The 14,940-nt window shown below is 39.0% G+C and overlaps 1 protein-coding gene across 1 annotated transcript in view; it reads left to right on the top strand.

Moving 5' to 3' along the window:
• IKZF1 (IKAROS family zinc finger 1) overlaps window positions 1–14,940 on the top strand; it is a 97,204-nt gene that overhangs the window by 65,271 nt on the left and 16,993 nt on the right. The window contains exons 4-6 of the mRNA XM_056138150.1: window positions 3,769–4,029; window positions 10,162–10,329; window positions 14,381–14,506. Coding sequence (XP_055994125.1) covers window positions 3,769–4,029; window positions 10,162–10,329; window positions 14,381–14,506 — 555 coding nt within the window. The remainder of the gene's footprint in view (window positions 1–3,768; window positions 4,030–10,161; window positions 10,330–14,380; window positions 14,507–14,940) is intronic.

Below are 14,940 nucleotides of genomic sequence, written 5' to 3'. Positions count from 1 at the left end.
CTTAAACTTTAGTCTCACAGAACCCAACCCCAGACTACCTCTTCTGTTTTTAACTTCCTCTGGTCAGCATCACTAATCAATTCTACTGTGAACTAAAACCAAGAGTTCACTATTCAAATATATGTCCTTTAAATGTAACTATTTGCACTTACGTAGGCCTCACATTTATGTTTATAATATATGAACTTTGAGGTCCAGTGTTTGTGACTTAAGGTAGTTTCATGTCCTGATTTCCTCATCTGTAAAATAAGTGTATTTCCTGTGTTGTTTTTTTCACTTACAGTGAGACACCCACACCCACACCCACCCACACCCACCCACACCCACCACACACCCCACTTTATGTGTACCTCACTTCCTGAAAATGAGCGGGAGTCTTTCAGGTTCCTTTATGCAAACACCACCTTCTTGGCATTTGTTCCTTGGAAATGAGAACCATTCCCCATATTTAGGGAACATTCACTCATACTGGACTTAATATGCCCAGGGCTGATGTTGTTACCCATTTTATCTTACCCTGATCACTGAGATCATTACCTCCCTCTCTTAGTCTTTCAGACCTTCCTGCTGGAATGTGTCCTATGGTGCCAGCAAGAATCTAGCTCTAAAACAATGACCATGCAGCATTTGCTTTGGGGATGTTATCTGTCAAGATTCCATGATTTAACTCAAGTTTCTTGACCTTGTCTCTATGATCTGAGGTATCGTCTGCTTCTTTCTTGTCAGAAACCTAGAATATAACCTAATTCTGCATTTGATCCTTTGTGCTCTACCTTTTCTGGCTCTAAAAACTTCTATTTATTCTACCTGGGGATGCAGTCACCTCAAGGTAATAGGCTCAAGTGCATTTTGATGAATTGATTGTGCCCCCAATGGTGCTTTGTTACAGTTCTTAGATAAAACATCACAAGGCCTAACTGTCTCATCTTCAAGAACTACTAGCTAAGTTAGTGACTGGTGTTAGGTCTCCTGTTATGAAGGTGGCTATAGCATCCAAGTCAGCAACCTACCACGTCTTACCCCTGTCATGCTGGATCTCTACAAGATGCTGCTAAAAGGGTGCATGTCATGTATTAGAAACCTCATGACCTTCCCCTGTTGAACTGTCCTTCCTTCTGCTCCTCAGCAAAAAGGATTCACACAGGCATCTATACAAGCCTTCAAGCAGGTTAGAAAAATTGCAAAATTACCTGCCTTCTTTAGTAGTTATATAAACAAATTCAAGTGTCTAACTGATAAACACTAATATTCCATGTGTTTTTGAGAAAAAAGTATTTCATTATCTTTAGCTTCTTTCCTGTGAAATTATGAAACTGAGTGAGAGGAGGAGCATGCCAAGGAGAGTATCCTGCTGGTGTTCCCCTGTGTGGTTTTCTTTTCCCACCCAGGGTGCCCTTGGCCCTTCACTGCAGCTGTGTCTCACTACCAACAGTGATGCTTCATTCCACTGTGGTCCATCATGGCCCTAATTTAAAAAAAAATAACTCCCAGAAGAAAGCGTTCTGAGATTTTCGAGACCTTACTGTCAGAGCATTAAACTGTTTCCAGAGCATTGTGGTGCAGAAACAAGTAAGCAGAGAGGTCCTAGAAAATTAGCTTCTACTCAGAGAAATCAATGGCACACGTCGAAGGGTGATTTCAGGGCAGAGAGGTCAGGAAACATCCTGGTCTCATGGTGCTTTGATCTTCCTTGCCTGACATCTTTTCTGTACTTCCATGCTGGTGGGTATAGGGTCTCTTGTCTCTGGTCGTGTGAAAAGGTCAGAAAGGGGCTGCTGAGATGCAAGGGCCTTCTGGGACTGTGGCCTTCAGAATCCTGCAGGGAAAAGCATTGGAGAATCATCCTGACCAGATCTTTCATTCTTGCATAATGTTGGAATGTGATAGGAAGGAGATAGATACTTCCTAATGTCTAGGTTCTCAAAGTTCACAGTGAGGGCTGAAATTCATGTTCAGGCATCTTTTCTATTCACATTTAAGTCTTTTCTCTGAAGGGCTAAGTAACAGGAGCTCCTTGCACTATAAACAGTCATGAGTGCAGGCATCAGAACCTACCAGGCTCCACCTATTTGGCAGCTGAGTTAGGGTAAGCAAATGATTCCACCACTCTGTGCTTGAATTTCTTCAGCTTTAAAATATGACAGTAGTAGCATCTCCTTTATAGGATTGTCCTGACAGGTAAATGCTATAATTCAAGCTAAATGCTACAAGTCAAGACCTGGTACATGATAATTACCATAAACATAATTGGGGTGATATTTAGACCCCCCTCCGCCCCCTCTACAAAAATCACACCTCTAGAGGGTAGGTGCTTCTATTTCCTCTTGCTATTCCAAGCCACAGTCCTAATCTAACTTCTCACATACTCTCAGCTAAATCCCCTGTTATGCTAATATTAATAGATTCCATTTTAACAGAAGGATAAACTAACACACTCAGCAGTTAGCTGGCCTGCATAAAAGGGCACTTAGGAAGAGTCGAACTAATATTCTAAACTAGGGATTTTTCTTTTAGAATCTGGGTTCTAGTCTTCAAATAAAAAGAAATGTATTAAATAAAATAAATTGGCATCAAGTGCTCCTAACTGTTTAGTTGCATTAGACTTGAGTGTGCATTAGCATGTCCTGGAGGATTCATGGAGACAGAGTGCTGAGCCTACTCCCACAGCCTGTAGTATGGTAATCCTGTAGTGTACTGGAGTGCTTTGCTGATGCTAATGCTGTCGGTTCTGGGAGGTCACTTTGAGAGTCCCTCACTCAAAAGATCAGATATTCTGGGATGGTGATGCCATTTGCCTCATTTATTATTTTACTGGGCAGAATTTTTCTACCCATTTTATTTTCCATAGAAAATGTGATGAAAGTGAGGGATCTTTCAGTACATATGCTGATCCCAGCATTAAATTCTTCTACTTATACTCAGGACAGTGTTTCAGAAAAGTATAGAATTTACAGAGGGAAAAACATTCAAATGATATAATTACCCTAAATGTGACATAAAAGAAACAATAGTGCAAAGTAGATTGTAATAATCTAATTAACACTAGTTTTTATCTCTACCCTTCCATCTCACACATGGATTTCTCTTTGCACACCTAGATTCCTTACATTCATCAAATTTTATAAGATTTCAGCATTGTAAAATTATATAACAAATCATATACTTAGCTAGCTTTAGGAAGTTTTATTATCATTATGAAATAAGGATTTAGGATGATTATGGACCAGACAAGGAAATAAAATTATATCAGCTAATCAGATAATTAACATGTTTTTTATTCATTTTGTCCAAAATTTTATTAATAAAGATGATAATTGCATTATAAATAAGAGGAGTGACCCATGTTTGATAATCACTGGAGGGCTTTATGCTCTGGAGCTGGTAGGGAGTCTGTACTCACTTCCAATACAGGTCTTCACCTGTCAGACACCCCCTCCCCCCTTCAGCCTATCCAGAGGTGCCACAAGGCAATGATTGTGAAGCCTTTGACCTCTGGCTAGAGTGAGTACCTGACACAATGTGAGAATAAGTTATTCATTCATTCCCATACATTGCCATTCAGAACTACATAGAGCAACCTCAATTCTTTCTGCTCCCAAAGCCCCAGAGGCCTAAAGATGTTGGGCTGCTGTTCACCTGGTACATGTACAATACTCAGAGTCTTCAAACAGAAGCTCTTTGTTTCTATTTGGTTGTCTTTTTGCTGCTGTGTTGTTTTGTTTTGTTTTTGCATTGACACTGAGTGGCACCCTGTATTGTTTCTTTCAGCCAGTAATGTTAAAATAGAGACTCAGAGTGATGAAGAGAATGGGCGTGCCTGTGAAATGAATGGGGAAGAATGTGCTGAGGATTTACGAATGCTTGATGCCTCAGGAGAGAAAATGAATGGCTCCCACAGTGGCCAAGGCAGCAAAACTTTGTCAGGAGCTGGAGGCATCCGACTTCCTAACGGCAAACTAAAGTGTGATATCTGTGGGATAATTTGCATCGGTCCCAATGTGCTCATGGTCCACAAAAGAAGCCATACTGGTAAGGACTGGTGTAGATTTTCCTTTCATGGCCTAGAAAAGGTCGTGGAGTGTTGCAGGAGAAATCTTGTCTTAGTTGATGTTCTAAGTATGTTTCAGGAAAACTGGCAATTCAGTTCTTATTTTGCAACACCATGGAAAAGCACTTCTGAAATGCATAGATTTGATCCTAAAAGTTAAGGCAACGTACAGAAAGGAAAACTTTGCCTCAAAGTTTGAAAGTTCCATCTAGGGCCTGAGGTTAAGCTTTTCTAAAAGCAGTGGCTGCATCATTTGGCATGTGCCTGTGGGTCTCACCCTGAAAAAGACAAGACAAACAAAGCAAAAAGACAATGATCCACAAAATGACTTCCACCAAGAATCCATGAGGAAAGTACACATTATTTTTGAGCATTCAAACTAACAAGGCTTGATTTTAGAAACTTAGGTGAGTGATTGAATTAGATGAAAATTTAATCTTTAAGAAAAAAGTTTAGATCAGTTTACAAATAGCTTGCCCTCTATAAGTGAGGCCATACAAAATTGTTTGATTGCCACTAGTTTATTTTGTATTAGTCAAGAACATAGTAAAGAAGCTTCCTTATAAAAGCTTTCTTATTAGATGATATTTTGAAGGTTTTTTAAAGTACTCATTTGTATCAAAGAAATGAAGACAATCTGTGTCCAAATACAGATGCTCATACATGCTGGGGTGGGGGAGGGGTGAGGAATAAGGATGTCCATTCTCTTCATGAACCCTGGCGAGTGACCAGTTACCTACTTCTCCACCAAAGCTGTCATTGCTAATGGCAATATAGATATTCAGATATTTTATTTGAAATAAAATATTAATGGGATGCATTTTACCTTTAAATGTATGCATGAGGTATCTTTAGAACTGAACAGAAAATTTTCTGCTGCCCAAGGTGGACAAAATTAAATTCACCAACTAACTATCACTGAAAGTTTGAACATAAACAACATAAACCATGAAAACCCTGGGCTTCTCTGTTGCATGAGAGGTGGTGTCAGTGTCATAAGGTCAGTGTTGACCACTACATTTACAGGGAAACTAAACAAGCAGATGAAAGCAGACTTTGTAAATTGAATTATATTTTATAAGCTACCTCAGAAAACGAAGGAAGGAAACATTCACATCACAGCCTAGTCTGATCTACACTTAGAGCCAAACGAGTATGTGATGATCAGCACTAAGCACAAATTGACCAAAAATTATTTAGCAAGAAAAACTGAATGTGGGGGTTAGAGTGATAGCACAGTGGGGAGGGCATTTGCCTTGCATGCAGCCAACCCAGGTTCAATTCCCAGCATCCTATATGGCCTCCCAAGCACGTCCATGGGTAATTCTTTTTTTATATAATTTATTTATTTATTGAATCACTGTGGGAAAAGTTACAAAGCTTTCAGGTTTAGGTCTCAGTCATGCAAATATCAAATATATTTCCCTTTACCAATACTTATTTTTTACCACGAAGAACCCCTATAAAACCCCACCCCCCACCCCTCCCAATGCCTGTGAGGCAGATGAATTCTAGTTAACAATCTATCTACTTTGACTAGATTCATTGTTTCGATAAAAGATACACCATTATTATTTAGAGTTTATCCCCCCCCCCCACCCAAATCAGACATGCTGAAAAAGCGTTGTGAAATGATTTGTTTTCTACAGCTGGGTTCAAGAATTAAATGTTGTTACGTGGCCGCAATAGCGGCTGCGCGGTTTTGGATTTCTGCTATTTTACTTATTAACTCCATGGGTAATTCTTGAGTGCAGAGACAGGAATAACCTCTGAGCATCGCCGGATATGACCCAAAAAGAAAAAAAAAAGAGAGAAACTGAATGAGGGTCCAGAGAGTTAGTACTGCAGGTACAGAATTTGCCTTGTGTATGTCCAACTTGGGTTTGTTCTCCAACACTACACATGGTCCCTTGAACCGTGCCATGAGTGATATCTGAGAGCTAGAACAATACTACCGTGGTTAGGGCATTTGCCTTGCATGTGGCTGACCTAGGTTCAATCCCTGGCATCCCATATGCTCCCCCAAGCAATTCCAGGAGTAATTCCTAAGTGCAGGCCCTAGGAGGAACCCTTGCACACCTCCAGGTGTAACTCCATACCCCCCCAAAAAGGAATGATATCTGAGAGCAGAGCCAGAAATAATCCCTTCAGCATCACACCACTGACTATGGCCCACAAAGAAAAGCAAACAACAAAAAACTGGATTGTCAGGAAATAACAGACTTTTGTGTGTAGTTCTTATGTTTGAAACAAGAATGTTTAAAAAATTATACCATACATTTCCAATACAAATGGAAAACCACAAAATATGCCTACTTTAAATAATCCTTCATTCTCAAAAAAAAATTACTTATGCAATTAAGCAAACATTGTTTTCCCTAATGTGCCCCTTGATCTTCAAATCATCCAGTGAAATAAATCGTATCACAATCCAGCCCTAAGTAAAGCTTGCAGGAGGATTGTCACGTTCTCCCCTTATATAATGAAGTGAAAATTAAAGTGGAGGTAGGAAGCCTTGTGATGGACACTTAACAAAATATGCCCAGACCCATGTTAATATATTCCTGATGGAGGGAGAGACCTCACAAATGAATAACTTTCCTGCTAATTCATGTAAAGCCTGACTATACAGGGAAAATTCTCTTAAATAAATATTTGATAAATGAATCAAATTCTGGCATACTAAATTGCCAAAATATAATGACTGCCTGCCCTGATAAAAAGAATAATTACATTTAATGAATGAACCTGCTAAGCACAGATATGCAGAGTGTAACCTGCAGTTTGCTGCTTACTCCTCCTCATAAATAGCAGCTCAATACCCAGTACATACCATATGCTGAGTTCTGAATTACAGAACGGGGAAATTCCAGAAAAATGATACACTCACCATCCTTTTTATAGTTCCTGCTTTGACTTTTATTTTATTTTTTAAAAACACCTAAAACAAATGAATTCATAAACTCTCTTCATAATGAATTTCCCCTTTCCTAAATGCAAAGAATGACAGGCAGAGACAGAAAAACACTGATCAACCACCAAAACTGATAACTGCTCATGCTAGCTAGTCTTCAGCTTGCTGGAATCTAGGTGCAATAAGTTCAAAAGCGCTTCCCTGAATTCTTTAAAGTTTACAATGTTTCTGCAGCAGTTTTTTCCAGACTTGAAGTGCATATAAATCACTCTGAGAACCTATAAAAATGCAGCTTCTAATTCAGATCCCAGAAAATAGGTGGGTGATAGAGCACAGACCCCTGATTCATTAATTGGTTGCTTTGGTATGACAAGGAACAAGGACTTCTCCTGACTGGAATTCCCACTTCTTCTTTGGCCATTTCCAGATACAATTTCCCACTGGTAGAAACCTAAATTATTCCTATGTCACCAGCTCAATGAGATATGATTAGCATAATTTTCTCAGCAATTAATTGACATCACCATTTACTTGCCTATCTTTGCTGCTCAGTTTTATATTTTAATTTACAGATTAATGAGATATCCAGGGTTAATGTGAGAATTAGAGAAGATGCTGGTATGGAAGAAGCATTATAAGAAATGAGATTTTTTTAACAATAATTTCAAAGAAAAGAGACTCATTCTTTCAAACTCCCTGTGATGTCTGACCTTTAGAGTTAAGTTTAAAACTTCATTTTGAATAAATAGTAATTAAAATCCTTATCCCTAAAAAAGAAATGCAATATCAGAACCTTGATCTTAGCTATAATAGGCAATCTACTGACCAAGAGAAGGAAGACAGGAGGAGGCAGGTGAGTGGAGTGACCAGCACAAACACACTGAGCACTTGGGCATCACGCTCCTTCTCCTGCTGACACCCCCAGAGGCCAACACTGTCTCAAGTTCAACATTCTGCATTGCACTTCAGAGGATACTCTCTTCCAGATCCTGTGTTGCATAGGCAATCAGAAACAGATAGCTAGATCTCCAGGAATGCTTGTCAGCTAAGAAACTGACACAGAGGATGCAGGAGAGCCACTTAGGTAGACTCCAGTGAGAAAAAATGTCTCCCTACCTTTCCTACCCGGCCTGTTCCAAGGACAGAGAGCATGCTTATCAAGACCTGTGCTTTTCCGTCCCTGGATTGAGATGACTCTTCTATAGAGAGTATTACTGTGCTACAACCTTCCATAGAAGAGTTCCGACTCCTTTTTGAGCACAAAGGTGCTACACTGATGGCTGGTGTTGAGTTGTATCAGAGCACATGTATGTGGCACGAGTGTCACATATACTATCATAAGCATTTCTGTGATAGGCAGTCAGATCTCCTAGCTGACCCAACAGCCTGTGGGCATGACATGTCCAAATTGGAACTGTAACTGAAACACATTTCATTTCACTCTGCCAGAGCCCCTACACAAAACTTTATTGCAGTTCATTCCCCTCTTGGCCGGATACTCTCACAAATATGTGTGTTGTGAAGATCCTGAATGTATTTAATAGACAAATTATCTCACACATTTCTCAGGCCTGCTGGCTACCAGTTAATTTAATTTCCTGATCCAGTGTGAGCTCAAAGATTCCATGGCTGGTTTTGCCATCATCCTCCGCCTCACTTAAATGATTTAAGATCCTTTCTTTGCCCCACCAGGTTTAGTCCCAATAGAGATTTTGGATAGCCTTTTGTACATCCTTGTTAGTATCAGGGTGCCCCGTTAGTCTTTAATAGAATATCATGGTTTCAGTTTTCAATAGTAACACATCTGTTTTGCCCACTTGAAAAAATATGCGATGACATTCATTAAATCCAGATGCAAAAAGACACTTTTGGATTTAATTGTGTGTGATTTTAGCAGTACCAGGTATGCTCCTTCTTAATTGCTTTGTCTTGTTTGCCAAAATTACATTAATAAATTGGGAAATTTGTTAAATATATACTTTAAGACAGTCTTTTTTCCTAGGAAAAATGTTGCTCTGATCTCAGCATCAAAGATTATGGTGACATAGAAATTTTTTAAGAAAAAAATAAAAACTTGTCCTCAAAAGAGCTTTAATATTTACTTAAACATATTTACTCTCATAAGTGTGGTTTAAATTAAATGTTCACCAGTTTAAATCCAAGACCTATGACTACTCAGCAGCATATTTATTTTACTTATATTCTCATATATCCCTTTTGTTAGATCCAGAATATAGAGATTTGAACTGCCACATAGAGCAGAGGGTCAGATGTTTCTTAGACAAATCGAATAATATCACTCCAGAAAGATTTCCCAACAAATCTAAATTACATCTCTTAGAGTATTTTTCCTGAAAATATAATATCTCCCATGGCTATAGATAAATAATATCATAAAGATTTTAGAATTTATGAGAACCAAAAGCAATAAATATCAATGCAGCTCTGATTTTTATGCCCTGGGGGATTTGGGACTTTTCTTTGGACAATATAGAGAGCTTCCTCACAGTTTCTTAACTTCCATTTTATTCAATCTTTCTCCTCTCTCTCTCTCTCTCTCTCTCTCTCTCTCTCTCTCTCCCTCACAGTCTCTGTCTGTCTCTTTCCTGATTTGCCTGCTTAGGGACAGACAGGTAATGGAGAAGAAACTGAAAGGGAAAATACAGGGAAAATGTAAATGAAAAGAAGTTATTATAACTGTTATAATGAAGTGCCTTTCATTTAAATATAAGAATGTAACGCTGAAATGAACTTGTGATCCTGAAATGCATTTTTAATGAGTTTCCTTTTTATTTTGCTGCTTCAGTGGCATATTTTAAAGACCCTTTGAAAAAAGCCACATTAAAAACCCCACCAAATGCCACAACACGCAAAATTGGATATTGGTTTATTCCAAAACTGCTGATCAGGAAGAGTGGCTCTTCATCACAAAATGTTGCAGTCACTTTATTTAAATGAGTTTGAATTTGCATTGTGATGTGCCATTCTGATTTAGGGAAAAAAATTAGATTTTCAGATCAAATTGACCCAACCAGTGAAGCGTTAAGGAGCTGGCAGGTTTAGTCTGAAAGCCTCATGTTCTATCAAACCTGCAGCCGGTGGAAGTCAACGGGCCCCTGTGAGAAACAACTTTCTTGTCCTCCTCTTGTCCCTGAGCTGAGTTCTTTTCTCACCGCCTTTCCTCTCATCCTTCTTGCAGGAGAACGGCCTTTCCAGTGCAACCAGTGTGGGGCCTCTTTCACTCAGAAAGGCAACCTGCTACGGCACATCAAATTACATTCTGGGGAGAAGCCTTTCAAGTGCCACCTCTGCAACTATGCTTGTCGCAGAAGAGATGCCCTCACTGGCCACCTGAGGACACACTCTGGTAGGTCCTCCACATGCAGACCAAGGCTGAGGGGCAAGGAGTCATTTTGATGCTGCAGGGTCTCAAGGATTTTCATGTGTACAAATGTGTGTATGTGTGTGTGACTTTGTTAGCTGGCCTCGTCCTAGGGCAAAGCCTGTCATTAAACCTGGCCATCACTGTCTTTAGTCCCCTTTAACACCCCTTATATTTTCTTATGTCTCAGTAAATCAGAGACGGGAAACACACATACACACCCTCCTCCGTCACACACGCACATATGCACACAAAGTTACACCTGAGGTAGGAAGAGTGCTTCAAAGAGGCTTCCCCTCCCATTTTGTCAGGTAGGAATATTTTCAATATCCCATTATCAGCTATGCTGATAATTCCCAGAGTGTCCCAATTCATTTTATTATGTAATTGTTAAGTCAGATTTATTTAGTATAATTGCAATCATTGGAATGGATTTCTTCACAAAGATGACCGTCATAGGTGTTCCCAAATGTAAATCTCACACCAGAAGCCAGGCAAGGCCAATGTGAAGCTACTACTGGATTGTGTATTTTCCTGAGCATTGCTGTCTTAGAGGAGTTAAGGCTTAAATTATTAATTAGCTTGAATGCTTATACCAGATTTTCTGTCCTTTGAGAAACTTTCCTTAAAGAACAGAGGAACCCCAGATTCTCTTCTGGGGATCTTCAGAGACATCAGTGAGAGCCTGATGTGCAAATATACACAACACCCAATGGGGTTACTTGAAGTGGCAACTTCAGGTACAGTGTATGTCTGTTCCCTGCCCTCAGTTATCTCTTTTCCAAAGATTCTAGACTCTTCTGAGCTGGATAATGTGAAAGTAGGATTCTCCAGAACTCCAAGTATAGTTCTTCTCACTTACCTCCAGCAACAAATGAAGAGAAACCTCCACAAGAGAAGGGACATTGAGTGCTTGGAAAAATATTTCCTTGAGCTCATAATCTCTCCCAGATATCATAAGCCTTTTCCTTCTATTCATGTATCTGTTTTCTGAGCACATCAAGAACCCCTGTCCCACCAGGGGAACGAGTGCAAAGTAGCAATGACCCTGTCACAAGTGTAATAGCATGAGTGTCTGAGAGAATACATAGTGAGGTGACACTCTGTGACAGGCATAAGGAAAGTTTTGAGTCGGGCCAAATGGTGAGTTTCTCTAGTTTATCTTTAGAGGAGTCCCATATGACATGTGGTTCAGTAAACACTCCCAGAAAGCAGGGAGAGGCCTGTTGAAGGAAGTGTTGTGAAATGCCTGCCTTTAAGCTGGTAGAACTTCAGGTGTACTAGAAGTCAGGAGGCTATGTGATTTGAATGGAATTCTTGAAATCAAGAAATGATGAAAAGTTGAGGAGTCACTCTTCTCATAGAATGGGTAGAAGGTAGGGTGACAATGTTACCTGTGCCTGGATCTTCCTATCAGGGCCACGACACATGCCTGGGCTGGAAGGGCTTTGCTGCAGGGGTTAGAGAGAACAGGAGTTTTCCTGAAAGTTGTATGGTGACAACATAACTATAAGCACTTTTTCATGCAAACATGTGTCAATAATAAGGGCCATGTCTTGTCACACTAGAGGTTAAGTGCTGTGGAAAATCTAGGTATATCTAGATAACAGCTATGCCTCAGGTGATCTGAGTACAGTGTCTAACATGCTTTCTAGGCAAAGGAAGCCCTATCTGCATCATATATATGGAGAAAAGTAAACATTACTGAAATGGCAGTGGCACGTAACTGAGGTTGGGAAGAAGCACATCTTCCCAAGTAGGCAGAAAACACAATGACTTATCCTTAGTTTAATAATAACTATGTCATTGTCATCCCTGGATCCCTTGGGTTGGCAACAGGCTTACTCGTTCTTAAAACATAAAGCAATAAAACATAAAGCAAACATTTCTTTCCTTTCTGAACTTAGGGCAGTACTCAGTACTGTTTTACATTTTTTATTTAAATAACCGTGATTTGATACATTATTGATAGTTGAGTTTTAGGCATATAAAATTTCAATACCATTCCCACCACTGCATCAACTTTCTTCCACCAGTCTTCCTATACCCCACCCCCTACACACATACACACACACAAACACACACACACACACACACACACACACACACACACACACACACACCATCCCACCCCCAGTCCCTCCTGCCACGTTGATAGGCACATTACAAAGTCCTGTGGTTGCAACTCAAATCTCATATTTTCAGTGTTGTTATTCTGGCTTGGTGAATGATCTCACTCAGCCTGAGTGTGTCTTCTTCTATACGGCTAAGTAATAACTTTAGAACACACACACACACACACACACACATATATATATCAGGTAGTAGACTTTGGATATTTTGTTTTCTACTATGGATCCACAAACCAGCAAGTGGATAATACTTTAATGAAGAAAACTATATATGATCCACAAATGATTGGTCATTTTACTGGGAATATCTTAAAGTGCCATGTGGCACTTAAAAAATCAATTATCTAGGTTCTGCAAGATGACCTTATTATAATTAAATAAAGACAGACCTCATCCTTTGTCTAAAAGTGCATGTGGACTCACATTCTTTTCCACTATGGGCTGGGTATCCCCCTCTCCCATTTTCATGAAAACATAACCAGAAACTTCTAGGCTCCTCTAACAGCTGGTGGTGGCCTGAGGCTCCAAGTATCATATGTTCTGGTTCTGTAGCTCTGTAATTGGTTACATAGTGATAATTAGGGGGACTGGGTGGTCTGATATAGTGAAGAAGCAGCTCCTCTTCTCTTCATTGCTTTCTTTGTAAGTTGCAAGAATAACTAGAAACTTTCTTTCCTAGAGAATACTAGACTTTCTTCACATTATACTTTGCTTCCATTTATTACAGTAAATGTTTTTCTTAGATACAGAGAGTTAAAATCATATACTCAGAATAAGATATGTTATATGTACTGGAATTTGTTAAAGTTAAAGCTTTTCTGGGATTGGACATTGAGTAGTTTTCTATATTGCATTGCGTTTAGAAAAAGTCATACTTACTAAAATGTTTAATATTAGGCAACGGTATATTTCCACATTACTCAAAAGTGTTAAGGATACAATATTTTATAAAGATGAGGTAAAAATCCCTTTTGTCTATATTAAACATTTCAGAAATAAAATTTTAAATATAATATTGATTTTCTTGAACCATGCCTCTTTAAACTATGTCCACTTTAAAAAGAGATTAATCAATATAAACTTTGGTTGAAATTCAGCATCCGTTTTGAGGTAATATTGGTTTTTATGGTAATGCTTTCAAATATATGAAATATTACAAGAGAAAAAATTTAAAACTCTGTACTCTTTTGGTGAAACTTTATATTCTTACCTAAGGAAATTTAAATCTTTACCTAAGTAATTGAAGATGCCTTGTCTTCTTCATCTAGTAAAATGCTCTCTACTAAAGACTTTTAAATTAATCATGCTGTTAATTGTCTTACTCTTCTTTTTTGAAAATACTACTCAGTGAAATTAGGGAAAAGCTAAAATCATTTTGTAGGATTGCACTGTCCAATGTCCAGCAATCATTAACCATATGAGGTATTAGAATTTTAATCAATTAGAATTAAAATCAACTTTTTATATTAACATCCTCAGTGACACTTGTCATACACAAGCCTTGCTTCTATCTCAGATTTGCTCACCATCCATATTATAACACTTTATAAAACTGTCTCAGTCTGTTCACCATTCTCATTAAGATACAATACAGCACTGCAGTGGTCATTCCCTGTAGTTAAAGGACCAAAATCAGAGACTTTAGAAGGGAGAAGGTGGTACACAGTATGGTAGGAAATTTAAATGAAATAAGAATCACAGGAGTTCCTTGTACAATCAAGAAAAAAATACGGAACATTAACATTTTCAAACTCAGTCATTTTATCCAAATCCATAAACTTCAAGCTCTCAAGAGTAGAGCCATATTTTTTTTAACATTGTGTAATAGTTGTATTGCATGCCTTCCCATTACACATAAGACCAACATTTAATTAGGGTCTTGAACTCAATTGTGTTTTCTGCAGTTGGTAAACCTCACAAATGTGGATATTGTGGCCGAAGCTATAAGCAGCGAAGCTCTTTAGAGGAACATAAAGAGCGTTGCCACAACTACTTGCAAAGCATGGGCCTTCCGGGCACGCTGTACCAAGGTAAGCCTGAGATCAGGAGGCAGGCCTGTCCAGGCTGTGCCTCCCCAGCACGTGTGAAGGGCCCTGTGACAGTTCTGTGAGTGGGGACGTTGGGGATGGCAGGGAGCTACTGACCACAAAAATTCTCTATATTTCACTAGAGACACATGTTATTCCCAACTTTTAGAGTCATAGCTAGTCTGGCAGAGAAAACTTGGGTACCTAATCATTGTATAACTGAAACCCAAGCACAAAAATTTGTAAGTTTACAACTGTACCTCATGGTGTTTCACTAATAAAAATTTTAAAAAATAATAAAATAAAATAAATTTAAAAAAAAAAATTCCTCGCTTAGGCTGGAGCACAGTGGGGAGGGCATTTGCCTTGCACGTAGCCAACCCGGATTTACTTCCCAGCATCTCATGTGGTCCCTGAGCACCACCAGGAGTAATTCC

The sequence above is a fragment of the Sorex fumeus genome, unplaced genomic scaffold (genome assembly GCF_029834395.1).
Source record: "Sorex fumeus unplaced genomic scaffold, SorFum_2.1 ptg000128l, whole genome shotgun sequence".
NCBI lineage: Eukaryota > Metazoa > Chordata > Mammalia > Eulipotyphla > Soricidae > Sorex > Sorex fumeus.
The sequence above is the reverse complement of the archived record's forward strand: the minus strand, read 5'-3'. Positions and strand labels throughout refer to the sequence as shown.